This window comes from Globicephala melas, chromosome 10 (genome assembly GCF_963455315.2).
Source record: "Globicephala melas chromosome 10, mGloMel1.2, whole genome shotgun sequence".
NCBI classification, from domain to species: domain Eukaryota; kingdom Metazoa; phylum Chordata; class Mammalia; order Artiodactyla; family Delphinidae; genus Globicephala; species Globicephala melas.
In genome coordinates, this window is record NC_083323.1 from 87,365,435 (window position 1) to 87,391,021 (window position 25,587).

General features: G+C 36.1%; 1 protein-coding gene across 13 annotated transcripts in view; it reads right to left on the bottom strand.

Annotated features, from left to right (window-relative positions):
* Positions 1–25,587, bottom strand: part of PLEKHA5 (pleckstrin homology domain containing A5) — a 243,189-nt gene that overhangs the window by 88,146 nt on the left and 129,456 nt on the right. For 12 of the 13 annotated variants that reach the window (XR_009565449.2, XM_060306023.2, XM_060306028.2 and 9 more), the window contains 3 exons: positions 5,985–6,068; positions 4,589–4,709; positions 2,055–2,159 (listed from right to left, as the gene is read on the bottom strand). Coding sequence is in view for 12 of the 13 variants with exons in the window: in XM_060306023.2 (XP_060162006.1) it covers positions 2,055–2,159; positions 4,589–4,709; positions 5,985–6,068 (310 nt within the window). In the remaining variant the exon portion in view is untranslated. Of the gene's footprint in view, positions 1–2,054; positions 2,160–4,588; positions 4,710–5,984; positions 6,069–21,740; positions 21,853–25,587 lie in introns of those variants that run through there. The other variant, XM_060306026.1, reaches the window with a different exon arrangement.

Here is a 25,587-nt window from a genome sequence, read left to right on the forward strand (position 1 = left end):
AGGCAATTTGAAATCCCCTCTATTGAACACGTCTGCTAGCATGAGAATAATGTAACTGTGCAGCAGCGTGTACATTCTGGAAAACCAGATTTAATAAATATGGTAATCTTCAACAAGAAGAAAAGTATGTGATTTGAAATTATTCCAAAGGTAATGTGATTTTAAATGACTGCGAATAAAGGAACCTTAGCATATAAACACATTTCATAAACATTTTTTTTCTTCTTACACAGACAGCTTGGGTTTTGCTTATCCAGCAGAAAAGAGTACCTACTTGGCAGCTTTTTCTAAGTTATTTAGGTAATAAAAATGCCAAGCTCCAACAAAATCACAATTTTCATGAAAATTACCTTCCCACATGCACTAGAGCAAAACCACAAGAGAAAACGAAACACAGACCCAGACCCAGACTGAGACACACACACACACAAAGGCAAAAAAGAGGTCAGTTTGTATGTGCATTTACTTCTAGCTGTGACTATCATCTAAAAATGCCTTTAGAACTGAAGAAATTATATGGGTAAAAATCTCCTGAAGTAAGGGATCTGTCCTTAAAATTGACAGCTACACTAAGGAAAGCTCTCCCCGCCCTCCCAAATTACATGGTATTTTCAATCTCCTAGTTAATTATCTCTTTAGTACAGATAATTAAAAAGTTTAGATCTTTAAGCGGCTCTACAAACAAATATTCTCTGTAAGTCACACACCTATTACAAAATAAACACTCATGGTAGAGAAACTGGTTGGTAACTCTTTGGCAATACTAAATTAGCCAAGGGATCAAGAAATAAGAACAGCAATCATTTAAAATAAGGAATCCTATATCCTCTACAAAGCTCAATATCACACGGAGCTATTTCAATAGAATTTGGACTCAGAAAGTCTAGGTAAAAAAAACCTTTTAGCTTGGATAAGTTTAAATGTCAGATGGTTAAAATATAGTAAATGATCTTTAAGTAAAAATGAAAAGTTGGTATCCAAGTTACATACCCAATCAACTCAGTAAGAAATTGGCGAAACTAATCTGAATGGGAACTCTCTGGATTTTAAGTGGGTCTTCTGCCAATACAGTAGTTTAGTTGCCACCCAACTTTCAGACAGAGCAAGGTCTAATGAATGTTTCGTAACAAAGTCATTATGAATTTTACTGAATATAATTATTAGGCCATCTGAAAGCAATTAGCAATATTTGACAGAATAAATTAACACTATCAATGGACTAATATTTAACTTGCTCTGCATCATCTGTATACATGTAGAATCAGAGAGACAGGACAAAGAAAGATAAAGGTCTTGAATGCCGAGTTATCTCAGTTATCTGGAGTTCATTTATCTGAAACCCAGCTGCAAACTAGAAAGCGAAAAAGAAAACAAAAGCCTCTGAGCAATCCAAATAGATGTCACCAAGTCCAACGTACATGCATCCCTACTAATTCCAAAACGTACAACAATGTTCCAAAAAAGCTTAGTTACCAGGTTTCCCAGGTAACACAACTATACAAACCCCAACTTATCAGGGTATCTGAGTGACCCATGCTTGATCAAACAAACAAAAGAAAGAAAAAACAGTACAGACACTTAACAGCGGTCTTGAGAGCACAGAAGCAAAAATCTGAAAAAATCAGAAAAATCTCAACTTATGATCAGATTTCTCTATAAATTAAAGCAGAGAAGTACATAATTCTACATTTCTTCAATGATTTTTATAGGATAGAAAAATGTGCAATACCTCTGTTTTTTTTTTCCATTTTAAAAATATTTCTGCCTAGATAATTTTAGCATGCTGTTCCTAAAATTTTCAGGCAGCATATATTTAACTTCAAATTCAGAAATACCTGCCCACCCCCGCCCACAATATCTCTAAGTAACATCCATTACTTTTTCCTTCTCCATTGTTCCCGTAACTCTCTCCATGGTAATAAGAAGTGAAGAATCTGGATGACCACTACAGTTCTTTCTCCACTCTATACAATTGTCTTAGGAGCCTTCGGCAGAAAAGGTCCCTTTTGATTCTGTCCTTTTTTCACATCAAATAGGAAAAAAAAAAAATATACCTGTTTATAAAGCCAACCTCGTCTGACCACAGGTGCATTAGGATTCCTTTTAATTGAATTTGATCTCTTTCCAAAATTATGAACTTTTTTTGAAGCCCGTGAAGTCTAAGGAAAAAAAAAAAAAGCCCAACAGAAAATGTGGTATTAATGCCTAGATATTGAGTTTATTTTTCATCTTCAGAATTTTAATCTCTTTTCAGATTTCTCTGAAACTTCCAGGATTTAATCTGTTCAGATGAATTACTGCAATCCCACTTTTGTGTCTTAGTTGTTTCAAATGTAAGAATTCTGCACAAAGATTTTTCCTCCTCTAGGATATTACGGAAGGATCACAAATCTCTCTCCTTTAAAATCCACGTGTACAATTTTTAAAAAGGCACAGTGTGTGGCATTACCTGCTAAATAGAAGGAACCTTGAGTAAAAATAATATTAACACATTTTAAAGAATAAACCAAATGACAGCACTTTTTGATTTATATCTGCATTTAATCGTGTTGCTCCAATTAAAGAAAGTTAACAGTGCCATGTCACAAGAGCAAATCTAACAGATAAAATAGAAACAAACATATCACATCAAGTCAAAACAAGACTGGAAGGATCTGCTTAACGTCATGTAGTGTTTTCTTCTTTACGGACAAACTCTGAACGTGGATAATACCAGACAGATGGTGTTTACCATATTCTTATAAGTACACATAATCTTTTAAAATACTGCTGTTGTTTATTGCGAACATTTTATCTTGGTGGGAATGATAGCAGTAACCAACAAACATAAAGACAAAGAAGCTGAATTTGAATTTCTCTATGAAGTAAGTAATATCAATTTATCTCTTATTTTTCAACTTATCTAGAATCTTTGGAAATCTAGCACATTACATTAGAATCTCCTTTTATGAGGCTTGTATCAGTACATAATAGAATTTTAAGGCCTGATATCAGCCATTTTGGGGGGATACATTTTAATTTACTTATGAACATATAATGCTTAAACACAGTACAAATCTCAAATGTTACAAAAAGATACAAAAGGACCAGTCTACTTCTCACCTCTGGACCCCAGCACCCAAACAACCCAAACACAACCCTGTGAGGCGACTGATACCACTGTGTATATATGTGTCTATCCATCTGAATAACTTTTCATAGTTATGGAATATCTCTTTTTTTTTCCTCAAATAACTGCATACATAATTCCTACTCTTCAGTATCCTTCTTTAATTATCATATAAATTACAGATATTATGCATGCATGATAGTTTTCTGTGGTTGGATTTCTCATTTTCTATTTTGACTTCTGGGATTTATGTCATATTTTAGACAGCCCATCTGCATTCTGAGTTTATTTTAAAAAACCTCCATTGCTTTCTGTACTGCTTTTAGAGTTTTGTTTTTACCGCTTTAACACCTGATCCATCTGGAAAATTTTGGGTGTAAAGTGTGAGGAACGGCTCCAACCTTCTTTCCAGACAATGATTTACTGGCCCTCAACTGGTAAGTCATTTTTCTAGATTTTAATTAGTATAAATTTACAAGCATTATAATGCTGTGTTATCCTGCTAGTGTTTTATGCTAACAAGAATTAGAAATAATTTACATTATTTGAAAATTTATATTTACTTGTAATATCTGCAATATTTCATTTAAAAAACCTTACCAGGCATTTAAAATAGATAATTGTCTATTACCCATTTCTTTACAATAACCATAATTTACTATTACAATTCTTTTACTATTATAAAATACACAATTATGTTCTAAATAAAGAAAATTCTTTTATCATCCCTTGATTTTCTTGCTATCCTTAATTTAGGACCTGAGCATTAATGTTACGGCAACTATTTATTCAGATTTAGCAGCAGGTTTTCTACGAGTTTGAAGACATTTTAATATTAAAATTCTAAATTTAAAACATTAACGTTATGGTTTAAAGTACAAGAAGCAACAACTACAAACTTTTATAGACACACAAGTCTGGGATTAGAGGTTAAACAATTAACATTTTTGTTTCTGATTACAAAGAAAAACCACCCACTACTGTTTCCATGTGGCTATGGCACTTTTCACATCATGGGTTCTAAACACATCAGTCATCAAGCACAGTGGCTTGATGGGTTTCCCTTTAGCAGTAAAAGATTTTACATTTTAAAGAAACAGTATAATATGATAGAATATATATTATTCTAGGTATACTTAATAGTCAGAAAATGGGAGTTCTAGGCCATTGTATTAACCTTCACCATTAAAACTTAAGTTGATTCAATAAACTTCCATTTTCTCACACAAACATCCATTACATGTGTAAAATTATTCCAAATCTGAACTCTACAATATTTAAAAAATCATTAAATTATTAAAATATAAGCTTACTACTTTATATTCTAAGCCACTGCTTATGTCAATTACCTCGAACGTAATTAGGTTCACATAATAATAAAAATGAAATGATTATTCTAAAACTCTAAGTCCATTAAGAGTAATAGATATTACCAATTATACCAGTTATCAATAATTAACAGTAAGCAAAATAACTTACTCTGCCTACAGGGCTCACTGGATGCACCGCATAGTCTGAACTCATGTTATAGTTAGAAGCTTCATTTATCATACTTATAGGTCGTTCCTTCTTTTCGTCAGATGTCATGGTTGCAACGGTCCTGAAAATATAATATGCCAGAACGCTAGAACTTGCTGTTTATATAAACTACTGTACAATAACATTTCCCTAGAGTGAACAATGCTGGTGTCTGACTTTTTCAAAACAGCTGGGTACTAGTTAGAGCTTAATAAGCTCCAGAGTTGGAGCTTAATATTTATAACTACTTTAAAAATAATTAAGCACAACTTAATATCATGTTTATTTTAATAAGCCTTAATACAGATATGCTACTTGGTCATCTAACTGGAACATTAAAAATTTAATTACAAGATTAGCGATTCTAATATTGAAAACAGTAACAATGATAGGGAATTCCGTGGCAGTCCAGTAGTTAGGACTCTGTGCTTTCACTGCTGAGGGCGCGGGTTCGATCCCTGGTTGGGGAACTGAGATCCCACAAATTAGTTTAATAATTTGACCAAGTTTACAGTTTTCCCTGACCTTGCATCCTGTGCTCTTGAGTTTACTATCTGTGTCTGACCTATTGTAAAAAGAGCTTCTGGAATTACATTCCTCATGAAAAAAAAATTTAAGTCATGTTTCTATACCATACATAGTAAACAGACGGCATTCTGTTATTATACTTGACTGCAAATGTCCAGATAAGAAAACTGTTAAATTGTACTGTATTAAGTACGGATAACAGCAATTTCAATGCTAACCCCATTTTTTTAAAACATCTTTATTGGAGTATAATTGCTTTACAATGGTGTGTTAGTTTCTGCTTTATAACAAAGTGAATCAGCTCTACATATACATACATCCCCATATCTCCTCCCTCTTGTGTCTCCCTCCCACCCTCCCTATCCCACCCCTCTAGGTGGCCACAAAGCACTGAGCTGATCTCCCTGTGCTATGAGGCTGCTTCCCACTAGCTATTTTACATTTGGTAGTGTATATATGTCCATGCCACTCTCTCACTTCATCCCAGCTTCCCCTTCCCCTTCCCCATGTCCTCAAGTCCATTCTCTACGTCTGCATCTTTATTCCTGTTCTACCCCTAGGTTCTTCAGAACCATTTTTTTTTTTTTTTAGATTCCATATTTATGTGTTAGCGTACGGTATGTTTTTCTCTTTCTGACTTACTTCACTCTGTATGACAGACTCTAGGTCCATCCACCTCACTACAAATGACCCAATTTCGTTCCTTTTTATGGCTGAGTAATATTCCATTGTATATATGTGCCACATCTTCTTTATCCATTCATCTGTTGATGGATACTTAGACTAACCCCATTTTGAACAGAGGCATTCCATGAAACACTTTACTTACTGTTCATTTACTACAAAAATACAATTGTCCTGTGATGGCTGTCCTGTGACTGGATGTTTACAGGTCACTTTCCTTTCATTATGGCTGGAAGAAAACAGAATAAGAGAAAATGTACATGCCATTACCACAAACTTTAAAAAAATATCCTGGTAGCAAAATAGCCATTTCTTTATAGCAACATTAAAGTTAGTGAATAAAGGAGATGCAATTCAAACCCCCAGGTGTTGACACTCCTACATAACCTTTTCTACTATCTACCGTGTGTACACGTTTGTGTAAATGTTACTTACAGTTTTACAGTACAGCTAGACTCACCACTCCCAACCCCATGCCCACCACCAGTATGACCTCAATTTGTTCTTCTATTGTATAAACAAAAGTAAGTTGATCTGACTCCACAATCATTGCATCTTACGTGACAGGTGGGCCACAGAAAAGTATGAGTATCCACCTACGTTCATTATTTAGTATCCCAATCTAGGTACGTTACAGAAACCTAATGCCAAATTCATGATGGAAAAATAAATCTAACAGTACTACCAGATGGGCACTGGCACATTAAAACATAGTACCACTGGAAGAGCAATAATTTATGGCGTTTTGGCTTCACAAAGGAATCTTTACATAAATAATGTAATGGGATTGATTTTTATGATACCTGAAGTATGCTATAGAAAAATGGAATCTGAAGGAGAAAACAAAAATCTTAAATGAAATGCACAAACAACAACACAAGCAAAGAAAAATCTACTTATTATGTTTGCTGAAAAAAAATCTGGTTTGATTAAAGAGTGACTATTTTTTGGAGAATAAGACCTTTAGGCTTCCTATTGTTTTCTAGAAATGAGAGGAGAAAAATCCCAAACTATTTATCTAAGCCAAAAATAACAGATGCCCCGAATAATATGCAGTATACATTTGATATACTAAAAAAAATACATCATTTGTAAACAAATATTTTTTTCCCATTTAGTAACATACCACAAAGCGACCTGTAAGGAAGATCAATCATTGGTGTGCTAGATCTTAGAAAACTTACTTTCATTATGGAGGAAATTGTCAAGATGTTGTACTGAATACTGCTTTGTTAATCTTAAAAGATTATTACATGTGATCTGGATTGTAGGACATTTATAACCGCAGGCCACAAACTTTCTGGCAAACTTCAGATACTTAAGTTCCTTTTCCAAATCTGAACTTTCAGTAATATTATTTTTATTGGTTACTCAAGTACTGGAAACTTTATTAAATAAAACTAAAACCGTATAAAAGAAAAGGTATACAGTTAAAAAAAATTATATATTGACTATTGTGACAACGGAATGATTGCAAAAAAAAAAAGGAGCACACAAACATTCTTTTCCCGGAAAGTGGATGCTAGTTCAATGAAATTGACATTTTTATTGTCCAAGCACTTTTTTTTTTTTTTTTTTTTTTTGCGGTACGCGGGCCTCTCACTGTTGTGGCCTCTCCCGTTGTGGAGCACAGGCTCCGGACGCACAGGCTCAGAGGCCACGGCTCACGGGCCCAGCTGCTCCGCGGCATGTGGGATCTTCCCAGCCCGGGGCACGAACCCGTGTCCCCTGCATCGGCACACCCTCAACCACTGCGCCACCAGGGAAGCCCTGTCCAAGTACTTTTAAGATCACAATGTCTTAAAGTAAAACTAACTAAATAAAAATCTTAGCATTCCATCTTAGTTAAAAGTTCAGTGACTAAAACCAATATGAAAAATGAACATATTTATGTTCTTTTACTTTTCCGAAGTACCCAATGTGTTTTCTTTTAATGTTATGATATTAAATTGACAGAAAAATTCATTTATTTCGAAGGATACTCTAACATGAAAGTCTTTTGCTGTTCTCTAACGAAAGAAATAATCTTTCCTACTATGTACACCTAATTGTAACATAAACACAGAAGTCCTCTGAAATGTTTATTTATTTGTTCTGACTTATATTTTAAATTACAGTCATTCAAGATTACTAGGTTTCTATAAAATCCAAATTCAGAAGACTGAGGTTTTATAGGCAATTAGTTTAGTTACAAAATTGTCATCTCCCATAAAACAACATACTTAGCAAATAAAAAATCAGAGTAATGTTTTCTAATCATTTTGTTAAAAATGAATTAAAATAAATTAAGAGTATGACAAACCAAAACATCAGCCAAACCAAATTCCAGTCTTAACTGTTGAAACGTCGTAATTTTCCACTACCTGATAGGATTGTCAATTCTCACTGCTCTTGTGCAAATCTATTTTTATACACATTTTTAAATTTCAAAACCATTCCTTCTTATTATGTTGGCATTTACACTTCATTTTTATACTAATCTTGCATTTTTAAGTACCGTAATGGTAAAGGATAAACATAATGTCTAAATTACAGAAACTAAAAATATGAGTTAAAAGCATACTGAGTGCCAATAAATGACAGCAATGTAAATGAAATCCAAATGAACCTTTGAAAACATAAGGAAAAAGCTATCTCTGTTAATGCACAGGATTCTTTTAGTGCATAATCCATGAGTTCTTTAATACACACAGCAACTGGGCACTGTGGGAGGTGGCTGGCCGAGGTATCATGTCATGACCACCTTCCTTGGTGCAAAAGAGGAGTGACTGCTTAGGGCCACGAGGGGGCAGGGAAGACAAGATTCCAGCCTTCAATTCTACCAGTTTGTCCCCAGCATTATTTACAAAGTGTGTGTTTTCATCCTACACTCGCCATCCTTTTTGTAGTCCAAAGGTTTTTTTTTTTTTCCCTCCTCTTTTGAAGGGCCTCAAAATTCAGATCAAGAGTACCATCAGTTTTCCTATAACATTCATGTAGAAGTGTGTTCCAATTCAATTCATATATTAAGGAACAATTTGAGTGTCACATAAATCCTGCATTTGTTTATGCATGATCCCGTCCACGAGAAAGTCTAGGTGAGTGCAGAAACTGCACCTTGATGATGCAGCCCCTAGGAGCACACAGATCACACACCTGCACACTCTTAAACGTCCACCAGCTACTTCAGTTCATTGCCTGCTTCACGAAACACACCCATCCACATGCAGTGATACAACTTTTTCTAATTTCACAACTCCCTACTTCCAACAGTTCCCAATAATTCACAAGCTGAAACCCTTCCAATTCCATTTCCACAAGCAAACTGCAGAGCTTTCTCAACGCAGAGAGTATATGTAGTATTTTTGTATTTTCTAACCATTTAATATGTGTGAAACTGCGCTACCACTTTCACTAGGTTCCTATCTTTATTTTTATGTGTTACTAATGAGGTTTTTTAGTGCTGTGCCCCTAAACCCATTTTCCACAAAAGCCCCATGCTTTCATTGTCAAATTTTGCACAGAGAGGCGATTTTTAGGAAGATACAGATACTGTATCTTCAGATACTGTTACAGCAAAAGTGACTGTACTACTAAATTATGAACTAACATACCTCTGTGCTACTAAAAATGCATTCGAAGCTTTACTAGACAAGGTGTTATTCAAAAAACCCTTGCCAGAGATTTTATGCTCTTCATGACCGAAAGGGAAAAGTTGAAAAGATATGGTTTTATATAAATTTGTGCTTCTAGAGGAATCCTTATAAAGAAGGGATAAAATTCAGGTCTTGATATAAAATACCCTTATGGTCACAGAACAAACTAATTCCCTTCTTTCTGACTCACTGTGGCATAGGAGGAGGTCCAAACTTTTCTAAATATGAGATCAAGTATTCGCCTCCACCTAACTCTTACTTCCAGACTTCTGTCTGTGATGGTTTAATGTGTAGGTTTAGACCAGTGGTTTTCAACTGGGAATGAGTTTTATCTCCCATGGGACATTTGGAAATGTCTGGTAATATATACATTATTGAAGTACAGCTGATTTACAACGTTGTTAATTTCTGCTATACAGCAAATTGACTTAGTTATGCATATATACACATTCTTTTTTATATTCTTTTCCATTATGGTTTATCCCAGGACACTGACTGTAGTTCCCTGTGCTATACAGTAGGACCTTGCTGTCCATCCATTGTCTGGTAATATATTTGAATGTTACAATTGGGGATGGTATGTAGTGGGTAGAGGCCAGGATGCTGCCCAACATCTTGCAATGTGCAGGAAAGTTTTCCACATGAAAGAAGTATCCAGTCCCCAATATCAACAGCGCTGAGGTTGATAAGCCCTGCGTTAGACCACCATAGCCCTCTAACAATGAACTCTACCAAATAAGCCACACTTATTATTTCTTTGTGTTCCTGTTCTTCTCTAGAGACAACAGAAGCAGCCATTGAGACCACTGGTCCATGAATCAGACTACTTAGGTGTGAATCCCAGCTCTTCCTCTCACTAGCTAGGTGACCTTAGGCAAGTAAGTTACTGTGACTGTCCATGCCCCAACTGCCTCAATTAGGTAACAGTAGCTATGTCACAGGTTGTTACTTTATTTGTTCAGAACTGTTCTGGGCACCTGGGGATGGCAGTTAATAAAACATAAAAATCACTGTCCTCATGGAACTTACTGTCTAGTGGGGATGTTAAGAGTAAAGAGTATAAACATGGCCTGGAACAGACAAGCCCTCGATAACTGTTACTTACTTTTTTTATGCACTACAGGACTTTGAGCATATGTTGTCGTCATCAGACTACTGTTCAGTCACCTGTTTAAACCGTAACAGTTCATATTAACACGTACCCCCAAAACTGTTTAAAAACACATGTTATCCCACTACTCAGTATTTATTGTAAAAGAATAAAGTTGTGATTGCTCTTGGCGTTCATGCTTCTGGTCAAGATACCCCTAACATGTCCAAAAACAAAAAATAGAGGAGAAAAGTAATTCTAATATAAAAGCTCCAGAGCAAGAGTAGCTATGTTTTTTTTGTTTTGTTTTGTTTTTTGCGGTCCGCGGGCCTCTCACTGTTGCGGCCTCTCCCGTTGCGGAGCACAGGCTCCGGACGCGCAGGCTGAGCGGCCATGGCTCACGGGCCCAGCTGCTCCGCGGCATGTGGGATCTTCCCAGACCAGAGCAGGAACCCATGTCCCCTGCATCGGCAGGCGGACTCTCAACCACTGCGCCACCAGGGGAGTCCAAGAGTAGCTATGTTTTTAAGGCAGTATTCGAGAAGGTTTTTAAATAGTAACAGACAACACTTAAAAAACAAAAAAGGCTTCTGCTCTTCCAGAGTTCAGGACTGAAGGAAATTGGTCATATTCAACAGCTGAATCTGAGGATCATGCTCTATCAAAGGCCCAGATAAAGGATTGAATCGATGCCATTTTTAGAAAAGGTTATCAAGAAATGGACACGTTGCAACACAAATTGCTTGTTCTTTGGCACTATGCCCTCTTCACTATTTATTACTAGACATTTAATCATTTACTAAAACTAGAAAATCAAATGAAAGACCTCCTTAATTCCAGCCTTTATGGAACTATTCCATTCAATAATAATTTGGTTTTAAAAGATATTAAGATGAATAAATCAGTGTGTGTATAAAATGGTATATTTCCACCAAATTATATAAAAAACAAATTAAAAATGACATATCTACTGGAGATGGAACAGAAATTCATTACTCCCTTATTCTTTTTCAGATCTTATCTGTGAAGTGAACAATGCATCATGGAGGTAACTGTACCAGAAAACCTGGGCAAAGGTGTGCTGTTTAAGCAGTTCTGAGCTTTACATCAAAAGGGAATAAGCTGATAAACTACATGGCTCCTATAACCTATTTATGGAAACAAAATTTAGTGGGTTAGAGTCAACTCTAAGCGGCAGGTTCTGTTATATGAAGAGTAACTGAGACTGTGGGGCAGCGCTCTGAAAATCAGGGATGATGGGTGTCCATTTCCAGGCTTGCCGAAGGAAGACATTTTTTGGTTCAGTCCACGTTGCTAGTCTGCTCTCAGCAGGAGAGCAGAGGGAGGATTCCAACCAACGACGTCCCTAAGGAAACAACTCCCATACACTAAAAAGATGCATAAAATGCACATTTCAAATATAAACCCCAATAAAATTACAGGTTTAGAAAGAGAGGAAAAAAGATGTCTGCTAATATGGTGTTTAAATTTTTTAGTATAATGATGAAAGTCAGGAACACCGACTTCAGTAACACTGAAGGAACTGTTTCACTCTTAATGGAGTGTTATTTCAAACTACGCAAGGTCAAAGATGAAGTATTTATTAACACAACTGACTATGAACTGACACATGAAATCTGGTTATAAAACTCCTGTCATCCAACAATAAGGCCAAACCTTTACAACTTCTGTTGAGCGTAAATGTAAATTTTATATCAAATATTTATAAATAGGTAAAATACCCTCACAAGTTCTTTAAAACATCAGGATTTGTCTGATTTTTTCAAAAATGAATATAGTACTGAGAGTACTAGATCGAAAAATTAAAATGAAAAATTAGAGCAATGCTGCATATAATGAATCAGTACAGCACATGGTATTATATTCTTTGAACCAAGCATGGAAAGGCGCTATTCCTGATTTAAAGATAAGAACATTTGAGATTTCAAGGAGATATTATTCATGACTGCATAATATATGGCAACACTGATTGGCTCGTCCTGTTTAGTTAGGCATCTGCATAGTCCTAAACTGGCTGCTGTGGTCCCAAACATCACATGCAGACCACAGAGTCCAGAGGTGAAAGTAAAGTCTCTGCTTACATATTCCTTTTCAAGAAATTTCCCAAGAGCTCCCTGGCCATCCTTGTCCAGGCTCTCATTAGCCAGACATATGCGTCTACGTCTAATTCAATCAATGGTAAGTGAACTCACACCATTCAAGATTCACAATTTTGTCTGTGGCTCACAGAGAGGAAAGTGAATAAAATGAGGTTATATTATAATAGCAAGGAAGAAGGAGAAGGGAAAGGCTATTAGCTAAGGAAACATTTCATTTTTCTTAGAGAAAGCAACTCACATAGGTTTTCAAAGAAAATACTGGTACTAGCATATTCAAAACTAGATTTTCCTGTTCTGTCTGATAAAAGAGGAAAATGCTTTACCAGGTTATTCTTTTGTGAAGCTTTGGGAAGGTAAAGAGGGTGATTTAAGCTGAACTTTAGAAACTCTAGAGGTTTTATTTACACCCTCAGAAAAAAAGTTTTTTCCTTTGCATTGTTTTAATTAATTAATTTCAAACTTGAAATTAATTGACATATAACATTATATTAGTCTCAGGTATAGAAGATAATGAGTCAGTATTTGAATATATTGTGAAATGATCACAGTAAGTCTAGTTAATAGTTAACATCAGTCACCATACAGTTACAAAAATTTTTTTTCCTGTGATAATAACTTTTAAGATCTTAGCAACTTTCAAATATGCAAAATAGTATTATTAACTATAGTCACTATGCTGTACATTATACCCCCATGACTTATTTATTTTAACACTGGAAGTTTGTACCTTTTGACCTCCTTCACCCATTTCACCCTCCCTACCCTTTCCCCTGCCTCTGTAACCATCCATCTGTTTTCTGTTATCTATAAGCTCTCTCTCCCTTTTTAAAGATTCTACATATAAGTAAGATCATAGAGTATTTGTCTTTCTCTGTCTGACTTGTTTCACTTAGCATCATGCCCTCAAGGTCCATCCCTGTTGTTGCAAATGGAAAGACTGCCTTCCTTTTTAATGGCTGAATAATATTCCATCATGTGCATATGTACATGTATGTGTATGTACACACTACATCTTCTTTATCCATTCATCCACTGATGGACACTTAGGTTGTTTCCATATCTTGGCTATTGTAAATAATGCTGCAGTGAATGTGGGAGGTGGGGGGCAGTGCAGATAGCTTTTTGAGTTAGTGTTTTTGTTTCCTTTGGATAAATACCCAGAAGTGGAATTGCTGGATCAACATGGGAGTTCTATTTTTAATTTTTTGAGGACACTCTATATTGTTTTCCACAGTGGCTGCACCAATTTACATTCCCGGTTCCCTTTTCTCCACATCATCACCAACTCTCGTTATCTCTTATATTTCTGATGGCAGCCAATGTAACAGGTGTGAGGTGATAGCTCACTGTGGCTTTGATTTGCATTTCCCTGATGATTAGTATTGTTGAGCACATTTTCATGTACCTGTTGGCCATCTGTATGTCTTCTTTGGAAAAATGTCTATTTAGACCCTCTGCCCAGTTTTTTTAACTGGATTTTTTTTTTTTTTTTGCTATTGAGTTGTATGAGTTCTTTATATATTTGAGATTATTACTCCTTATCAGATACATGATTTGCAAATATCTTCTCCTATTAGGTAGGTTGCCTTTTCATTTTGTTGATTGTTTCCTTTGTTGTGCAGAGGCTTTTTAGTTTGATGCAGTCCCACTTGTTTATTTTTGCTTTTGTTGCCTTTGCATTTGGTGTTAGGAAAATTTTTTTAATGTTTTGGCCATTAATAACTATATACTGGCTACTTCTTAGTGCTGCAATTCTCCCCGGGAGTACTTGTTTTTGTGTTTTTTTTTTTTTTTTTAAATACCTTTGCTTCACGAGTAACACCAATGACCGCTTTACTACAAAATCCACTCTGTTTTTTAATTTAAGAAATAAATATTGAAATTGCTAGTAACATTGTCAATAACAGCCAATAATTCTTCTGAGTAATACATTAGACAAAGCAAGGTTTATTAGGTAGTGTTTTATATGTGTATCCATGGCAAGAAGGTTGAAAATTTATCCACTATGCACAAACAAAATATGTTATTTTAGAAAACTCTGTCCCACAGAAGAGATTTTGGTTGTCTCTTATTAAATTCAGCTGCAAACCCATTTGTATGATTTGCTCAGAATCGTGTATTTCCCTTATGGGAGAGAAAGAAGGATTTAATTTAGTCTAAGAAAAATAGGATATCATAGTGGTTTGGCAATTCTTTTTGCAACCCTGGTAGAGAAGCCACCATCATGACTTGGACTTTTACAAGGGCCCAACCCACACAAGCTGCCACATACCCACAATGTGGACTGGAGCAAGGCAGAGAGATGTGGGGATTATGGAAGCGACTGTATTTCTCAAATTTAGGTAGAAAACCAGACAGCAAACAGCTCAGATGTTCACTGACAACTCTTCAAGACCCTTCCACTCAAACCAAAAAGAATATTGTACATTCTCAATTTGGCCTTGGTTTCATTACACTATCAGACAATTATACTTTTCAACTTACTTTAAAATTGAAGAGTTTTGCAAACTATTACATATAGAATGGATAAACAACAAGGTCATACTGTATAACACAGGGAACTATAATCAATATCCTGTGATAAAACATAATGGAGAAGAATATATATACATATATGTGTGTATAACTGAATCACTGTGCTGTACAGCAGAAATTAACAACACTGTAAATCAATTATACTTCAGTTAAGAAAAAGAAAAAAGTTGAACAACTTTTATCAATAGAAATCGTAACGCTGCATGTTACCCTCTGAGACTCAGTCTCAAATTAGGTTTAAAAAACATGTTTGTAGCAGTGATTTAGTTATTAAATATTATTTTTATTTTCTAGTTATGAATTCCACAATTGGTTCTATGGTGGTCCAGGGTAAATTTTAAAATATTGTTAAATGTAAAGTTGATTAATGTCCTATGCAGATAACTATTTAAATTCATTTTCCTTTAAATAAAAAGGAGAAAAATGTTATGTTAAAATCTGACTACCACAATGACTGACTCTGCAATTTATTTATTTATTTATTTATTTATTTGCGGTACGCGGGCCTCTCACTGCTGTGGCCTATCCCGTTGCGGAGCGCAGGCTCAGCGGCCATGGCTCACGGGCCCAGCCGCTCTGTGGCATGTGGGATCTTCCCGGACCGGGGCACGAACCCGTGTCCCCTGCATCGGCAGGCGGACTCTCAACCACTGCGCCACCAGGGAAGCCCTGCAATTTATTTTTAAACTGGAGTATGGAAAATTATGCCTACAATTAAAAGCAGTGTCTTAAGAACAAAAGAAAACACTAAAAGTGCCATGCCTTTTCTTGAGAGAAACTGAATTCTTGAGCCTTAGTTTTGTGGAGAAATAACCACTGAGTCAGCAATCTAAAAGACTGTAATTTTTTTTCTTTGCAAAACATGTAAAGTATATATTTCCTTTCCCCACATTTAGTTCTAAATGCCATTTGCCTTTAACGTAGAGCTAACTGCTTCCAGACATCCTGCTCAAACCTCAGTGATTCATTTACCCACATCTACAAATTCTCCCTACACTCTTAACCCTTCATAATCTATCCTCTCTCCTCTCATCATTCAGGAAATGGATTGGCTCAGATTTCTTGGGGGAAATGAAGGACTGAACAGGTGTGAGGGCCTCGATGATCCTCGCTCCCAACAATAAACATTAAAATCATCACCTAAATAGTAATCACCACGTGAAGTCACACTCAGTGCTGCTCACACACTCCTTCTGTCGCACCCTACACTGGAAACCTGACCATCTATCCTCACACAGACCCTCTGAGGTCTGCATTACTATCTTCACTTTACGCGTGAATAAACTGAGGCTCACAGCATTTACGAAGGTGTCTGTCAGAAGTCACATGGAGACGTGGTCCCCAAGGTTTCAGTTGTGCCCTGTTTAGTCCCCCTTCCCCCCCTTTCAACAGCTGCCCCTTCCTTGACTCATCTCAGCCAGTGGGACTTCTACATTCTGCCCTACATCTTCTCCCAATGTAACAAACACAGCACAACACAACACAATCCTTTCCTTGGAGGTCCTTCCCTCTTGCATAGACCATGGACGTGTATCCTCCCTTTTCTCCTTTCTGTCTCATTGCTTAGCATCACCCCAAGACTATTTCTATCTGAAGCACAGTAATGAAACCCGTTCTGATTCCAACTTAATTTTAAACCCAGTATTTCTTTTCCATCTTCTTATTTTCTAAGGCTTTGCAATCATTTCCCACGCTTAGCTGCTCAGACAACATTATCACAACATAATTGTAAATGTAACCTCACATTTGATTATCGGTCCCAAAGAATTTAAGTACGAATAACAACAACAGTAAAGAATGGGCTTTACAGAATCACCCAACAGGAACAGAAAACTTGCTTTTTCCGCTGGGAAAACGGGAGTATGATGCAACGCTGCAAGAGTACAAAGCTGAAAGCATTATTATAGACTAGGAACAAAATAAAGAAAAAAATAAAAAATTCAAAAAATGAGACATAAATTCATCTGTTTTAGTTTTTTTGTATTTACAGATAATTTCTAAATCATCTTCTGAAAAAATCTTCCTGAATAAAACCAATATGCTCATTTAGAATCTACAAAATAAATTTTACAATAGATTTTAAATAATTTTGGAAGTAGTGTAAGAATAATTCAATTAACACCATGCTAGTTACGAACAAAATGTACCCAGCACGTTAATAACTGTTATCCATCCTGAGTGTTATGGGACAGCTACACTTTAGATCACTTAATAAATTACATTATACACAAAAATGCTTAAAATAATTTAGATAATTCTCTCACTTGGAAGCCATATAAGTGATTCTTAAGAAGCTTTTAAATGGGAAGGTTAAATGACACTTTATGGTTAAAACAGAAAAATGGCTCTTAGAATGTACAAGCTAATCCACCAGAGTAATTTTCTGTCAAGCACTCAAGAATCAAGTGACATTTCTGGATGCTACCCAGAAATTACCCTATGCAAGTAGACAGCTAATGGCATCTCCATCACTGCCTTAGTCTAGGCTCTTATGTCTCCAAGGCTCTTAACGTCCAAATCCAACTCATTTTAATCAGGATATCTCCCTTTTAGACCATCCTCACTGAGCCTCAACTTCTTTCTGTAAAACAGGAACCAAAACCAAAACCACAACAAACTTTAGTCCATGGGGCTTTGTAAAGGATCAAGTACCTGGTAGCACCACCATCCATTACCTAATAAAGCCCTCACTAAACAGTAGCTAAACTTGAATGTGCAGGCAGAGTTAGCTTTCCTGAAAAGAAGTAAGATTATGTCACACCCTTGCTTTAAAAAGTTGCTGGCTCTCTGACCTATCTTTAATGTGAAGTTCAAGTAATCTAAGGTTAAAGCTTACTATTGAATGATCTATGTAAGAAGTCCTTGTAAAACCACACAACAGAGTAAAAATGACCACAGGGTGTATTTTAGAGGTTTCAAAGAATACTTATTTGAAAAATTACAGTCACTTGTATTAAAAAAACTATTAATTACAAAAATCTAATGGAGTTTTAAAATAAAACTAAGCAGAACTCCAACTTGGAAACATGTCAGTAGTCAGAAATATTCTTGGCATTTAAAAGCAATAATGTGGCATTAAAATATATATATAACCTAGAATTTCATTAATTCAGACAACTCTGCTAGTCCCTAATGAACGCTAATTAGTAATGTTTTATTGTAACATGCATTAAATGTAAGTTTACTATACCACTGGGAAGGAAGCAAACAACAAATTAGAAAAAGAGGAATTTCAACACCATCTCTTTTGCTTTTGTGGGTGGTTATACACTACTTCAAAAAGTTAACCTAATTCTAACCTACACTTAAATAACCACACAGTTGCAAAAAAGATCCAATTATTTTATTGTAGATGAAACATTCTTCCCAACAGAATCAAGCTGACACACTGAACAGCTCAATTCAAATAGAAAAAAAAAAAAAAATCAGTCATCATTGAATTTTACTATCCTTCATTGCATAGTTTTTAATCATTTTAATATTGCATGAGCTTTATCTAAACAACCACTTCAAGAACAAAAAGGGAGTTACTAATAAGTCAAATGATACCTTTATGCAACAAAAAGATTTTGTTAAAAAACAGTACTTTATTTCAAAATGGCTGTGTTTTTGTGTAACTTATATACGTTCATTCATTCAATATGAGACAGGCACTGATGATACACAGCCTTAACAATGTTATACATAAACAAACAGGAGGAGTAATATAACCAAAAACAAAACACAAAGGGGAGGCAGATTAGGGACTGATCTTGCTTAGAAAGGGGAAGAGCGCGGAAGGTGGCACAGAAGTGGCTGCCATTTGAATTGAGCCTCCATGAATCAGCAAGAATATTCGGATGTGGCCAGAGTTTAGCACAGATTGAAGGGATGCGGGCACAGAAATGGGGCTGAAAATCTAGGCTTTGAGTTAAAATATATTTACATATAAAAATTTTATTATATAAGTTTTGAAGCAATGTATTTGCTCCATTCTTAGGTTCTCTGTCACTTCAATTTCAAAGGAATATCTATATTTTTAACTCTGAAAAGGTCCAAATAATAATGCACTTATGTGACACACACAGCACTTTAACTAAGGCTCAGTTTAGTCAGCAAATCATTATCCCCAAGTACTGAGAGATTTCTCACTTACAGATGAGGTAGGAGTTGGACAGAAATCTGACTCAGAATACCAGGGCAGGGCCCACTTCCCACGGCAGAGACCGAGACACAGTGAGCAAAGCCGGCAATGAACTCCAATGGCCACTGTAGGCCGCTGCGATGGCCGCATTCTACTCTGGAGACACTTCCTTCAAACAGAATGCAAGGCCACGGCATGCTATTAGTTGCTTAGATAACTAGTAGGTGTTCATCATCCCAGAAAAGATGAAATCTCTCTAATACAGGATCAAGATATTCTCCTCACTCATTTCACTTGCTTCATCAATTCACTTATTCATGCTCAAATATTCATTAAGCATCTATTAAGCACAAGGTTTTGTACTGTCCCTACTAGGAAACAAAAATATAGTTCAAGACTATAACGGGCTTAAAGAATTACTATTCCATCTGAGTTTACTAATTAAGCTAAATTTCAAACTTGAAGAATACGGCAATTATATTTTACCATCAGGCTTCAGTTTTGGTGGAAAGAGTTCCTCAAAGCACACCTTATTCACTAGAAAACAGACAAGCACTTTATCCCCAGTGCTTTAGACTTGAGTCAGACTGTTAAGTCAATTTCAGGTTATCCCTCCTCCCCCCTCAACAAGCTCTGCTCATCCTCCCTTCTTTTTTGTTTTGCCAGACTCAATTTCCTGTTCATACAAAAAAGTTTAAGGAGCTTGTCTTCACTTGAACTTTAATAGCGTTTAGGCCAATGACCTCTGATGTCATAATGCTTCAAAAACATCTTTGTTTAGAGTGTATACTGAATATATACCAATTCATCATGACTACAGTAACTTACTGATTAAGTTTAAAATACAGGCTATTTTAAAACCATGTTAAAATATTTTAGGTAGATTTGAGATAAATTTTACAGGGAATAAAAATATTAATGAATTCTCTATATACTTTCTAGCTCTCAGCAGAATTTTCAGCTGAAAATTCTGCAGCTTATGGGAAAAACTGTGGATCTTGAATTAAGACTGTCAAGTCAAATAAAATAAAGTTGAAACCCTACTTCTATAACCTGTGCTTCTAAATATAGAAGAAATACAATGTATTAGGAGTCATAATAAGGCAATTATTGATATCTTCGCACATTTGCATATAAACGACTGATTTAGATCACTTCCTTTCAGTACCTATCTTACTCACTTAAAAAATATGTACAAATAGTCTTATTCTTTAATTGCTTCAGAAAATTCATGTGAAAATATTTACATTTATTAAGAATTTTCGTATTGTCTTTTCTTCAACTAGACTTACACGTAAAAAGTGCCTGTTCTTTAAGAGAAAACTTTATTGGAAAATTCCTCTAAAAGACCTTGAAATCACAAGGCTGCTACTGAACCTGCAAGAAAAGAATTATGCCAGAAATGACAAAGCATAAGGCTTTAAAGGCTTCAGTTTATACTATATAGTATGAAATTAAAATTAAAATATCATTCATCCACTCAAAATGAAGGGGAAAAAAAACCCAAAATAGCCACACACACACACACACACACACACACACACACACACACACACACACACACAAAACTTACCCAACATAGCCTACTTCTTAAACTAATGATTTCAAAACAACTAAATCAATTCATATAGTGCAATTCAAAGAGACATGAATTAAAATTGCTAATAAGAAATCTTTAAAGGCATGTTGCCGGCCTTTACAATCAAAGGCAGTAGTAATTTAATTACTTTAAATGCCAAAATATCGTCTATAATAATCTCCTGCCGTTATATTGCTCTTAAATTTTAGGTAAATGAGGATTCCTATTTTGAGGATCTTACTTTGTGAATTCCTATTTTGAATCACATTACCAGATAATTAAAGAATTAAATAACTAGCAGCTTCAGCTGTTAATTAATTTAGACTAGTAACATACTTTTTAATAAAAGTATTATATAATGAGTACTGTTTGCATCTCCTCCAAAGGAACTTCTGAGAATTATTCATTTGGCTCTAGTGAAGGGGGAAAAAGAAAAAATCAAGCCTCTCCTCTGAAGAAGTTAAAACAATAAACAAAAATCTTTAGGCTTTCAAGCAATTTGCAACTACTGTGCATGTATGCAACTTCAAGTTAAGGAGAGACCAAAAGGAAGATTACATCTTAAAATCCTCAAGTCATGTGAAAAGCCTAACAATGCACTTACATTTCTACAAGAACACAATACTTCAGTTATAGAAACCGCAGTTATAGAAATATTTATAATATGTATGATTTATAATCTTTGCACTGGGTACTGTGCCTGGCACTAGGGCTACAAAGATTACTTATCAGAGGATCATTAACTGAGAAAAAAGGACTACCACTCATCTAGCCATCAGCTATTTATTATTATACATGAAAGTAACAAGGATTACTCACCAGCCTCCATCAAAATCACATTCGTAAACAGACATTCAACTACAGGCAAAAGGGGATACTGGAATAAAAATCACACTCCACTGCTTTGTCTTTGAGCTGCTCCCAAATGAGCGCTGTGAGGACTGAGCACTCAGGAAATGCACTGTGGCTGCCGGCCAGCCTGCCACTCTGCCAGTCTGACACCAGACTGACGTCACGCACCAGTATGTCACTGCAGCTGCAAACTGAGGCAGCTTCTCCAGAGGAGTTTGTTGTGATTATGCATGCCTTCCAGCCATGAGAGTAAAATATGATTTCAATTCCCTTAAAGTTGGCACATAGCACAGGGTGAAGTACCAGCATATGTGGCTGCAAACAGCTCGTGAAGAATGTTCTGGGAGGAATTTTAAATAACCTTAGCTCTTCACAGATATTTTCTGTTAAAACTGTAAGCAAACCTATTTAAATGATTCCTTTAAAAACATTTTTTTTGTTGCTATTGTTTCCAAAGTTGATTCATACTTATTTCAAAAAATTCTGCCAATAAAAGGTATAAAGAAAGCTAAAATTGCCTGCAGTCCCACCACCTAAAAATGATAATAATAATGATAATAATTAATCACTTATTATGTCAAGCACTTTACAAACTCATCTGAGCCTCAGAACCCAAAGATGTAGGTTCTGTAATGATCTCCCTTTTCCTGAAGAGACTGAGGCACAGAGTAGTTAGGGAACTTGCCTCTGGTCACAATGCTAGTAAGTGACTTTGCAAGACTTCAAAACCCATACATCTGATCACTAAGTTATACCAACTAGCAGTAAAGATAACAGCTGTTAACATTTTGGTGAACATTCTTTTAGACCAGAGTTTGTGTGTATATAAACACATATTTATTCAATATAAGGAAATCAAACTATATATGTTGTTTTACAACCCGCTTTTTAAATTCAACAATATGCCATGGGCAGCTTTCCATGTCAGTAACTACATCCCTAACTTTTCTTTTTTGATGGCCGCACATCACAATTCCCCAAACCTGATTCCTACTGGACACTTAAATTTTTTCTTATAAATAGTGCTTAATGTATATCACGGTCTAGACACCTTTGTACTTTTCTGTATTTAGCTGTGTAGGATAATTCTTAGAAGTGGGATGGACAGGTCAAAGCATGTGCATGTTTTCAATATCCGCATGCTCCGCCCTCCAAAAAGAGGTAACAATTTATATTTATACCTCAGTGCATTAGATTTCTCCTTTCCCGCATACTGGGTATTGACAATTACTTTCCTCTGCAAATCTAACAGAAAATACGGTTATAATTGTGTGTGTGTGTGTGTGTTTTATTTATTTATTATTATTATCTTAAAAATTTATTTCATTTATTTATTTTTGGCTGCGTTGGGTCTTTGTTGCTGCACGTGGGCTTTCTCTAGTTGCGCTGAGCGGAAGCTACTCTTCATTGCGGTGCGCGGGCTTCTCATTGCGGTGGCTCCTGTTGTTGCAGAGCATGGGCTCTAGGTGCCCGGGCTTCAGGAGTTGTGGCTCGCAGGCTCTAGAGCACAGGCTCAGTAGTTGTGGCGCACGGGCTTAGCTGCTCTGCGACATGTGGGATCTTCCCAGACGGGGGCTCGAGCCCATGTCCCCTGCATTGGCAGGCGGATTCTTAACCACTGTGCCACCAGGGAAGTCCTGTGTGTGTGTTTTAATTGCAAGTGAGGTTAAACCTTTCTTCATATGCTTATTCACACAGGAGGCAGTCTACCTAATGGCCACAAGCACGTAGGCTCTGGAGTCAGAAGACTCCAAGTTCAAGCCCAGCTCTTCTTCTCAATAGTTTTCTGACCACAGGCAAGTTACTTAGCCTCTCCATGCTTCAATTTCCTTACATGGAAAATAAAAATAACACTTTAATCCTCATGGGATTTTTGTGAGAATTAAATGAGAAAAACCATGTAAGAAATTGGAAAAGTGCCTACCACATAACAGGTGTTTGATTAAATGTTAACTCATATTTAATGACCGACTATATTTCTTCTGCATTTCATGCCCTTCAACCAAAATGGTGACTCTTAACAAGAGTACGGACAAACCATTTTACAAAACGTACTGGAAATATCCTGTTAGAATGCTAATGACATAAAAATGTGCAGATACATCAAAGTAAGTTGTCTTACAACTAAATTTAGCATGTAACATAACTGGAGCCGAAACACTCCTTTCATAGGAAACTGCTATAACAAAAATTTAAAATAGCATTCCAAGTTGAGAAAACAAAATTGTTTCATCATGTAGCTTGAAATATAGACAAGCAAGCCGACACAGTTTGCTATAACCAGAAGGGTTTGCATATGTTTTAGAAAAGTAATCAGTCATTCATGGATCTGTCCTATTTTTTTTTCCCAAAGTGAAGGTTTTCCTAGCCTCAATTAGTCTCTGTTTAAACTTCTCACACTAAAAAGGAAAACAAAACCCATTCTTGAAAACGTCAAAGAGAAGTCAACAAAATAACTTTTGCTATAGTTCTAAAAGCAAAGGACAGCCCCTTTTAAATGACACAAATCATAACAATGTTTAAGCAGAATATTTGAAGGTTAAAATGTAGTAAGCCTATTATATCTACCCCAAACCAATGTGACCTTGTGTTATGTAAGTCTTCAACTGTTCACACCATCAGGATAGTTTTAACAAAACACTTTTAAAATGAACTAAGAAGGAAGTTGTATGTTATTCTAGCAGATCTGGTTTAGGTGCAGTCACTGTTGTATATGCTATAAAATTATCCCATCTGAAGGCAAACATTTCTGTAATAAAATGGCAGCATAATATGTTTGCAGAATCACAGTGGCATGGTGGTTCTGTATATGGCTGCCAGGAGAAAAACAATAATGGAGCAGCAGAGATCTGTAAAGAGACTCTGAAAGATTACCAGGGTTACCGAGAACTAACAAGTCGACCAGTGTTTGGTTTATGAAATTACTAGCACCCTGCACTATTTCTCAAGGACCTGGGAGGCTCAGGTCCTTCCACCCACCACCCACGGTTTACAGGATCTCCACAGGTAAAACAGTGTGGTTGAGCAAGGAACATAAAAGAGGGAATAAGATAAGGCCCCTCCTCTCAAGGTCAGAACAGTCTGGAATTGACAGTTTAATAGGGAAGACAGAGCTATAAACAGATCATTATAACATAACCTGATTTGCAGAGCACAGAAGAGGAAGTGGCTAAATGCCTGGGGGAAGCTGGAAAAGACTTAACAACGTACAGTAAATGACAGCTGACCTACTTCAAGAGGAGATTTCAGTTAGAGGTAGCAGTAGTTGTGAAAGCACAAATTTAAGATGTAATCTAAATTTTACACCTACGAAAGGTGCCCAATTAACAGAGAAACTATTCATTTAAGGAAAAAAAAAAAAAAGCATACCAACAGGACAATTCTTACAGGTGCCTCGTGAGATTCTGCCCTGCTTCCCCCAAAGTCAGGGATGGCTAGTTTAGCTTTTTCGATTCTGCCCAAACAACATTTTTAGGAAAGGAAGCTGAGGTAGATCGTGGATGTCTGCCGCATTACTCTGTCAGAGCTAATGAACTTCTTTAAATCAGTAGAGAATCCTAAATCTCAATTAATTCTGATTCTCTTTCCATGAATCTCTACACTACAGGGCAGGAACCATGCTTTGTTAAAAAGCCACAGAAAAAAAGTCCAGTGAGGGCCTCCAAAACATGTGCCACCAAACAATGTGCTTCAGGACATTCTTTAGGGCTCTTGGTGATAATGACTGAGGATGCAGTTGTGGTAACTGTCATTTTCCCATTCTTGGTTACTTCGCTTCTCAGTGGCATTTAAAACTCTTGCCCACTCAGTTCTT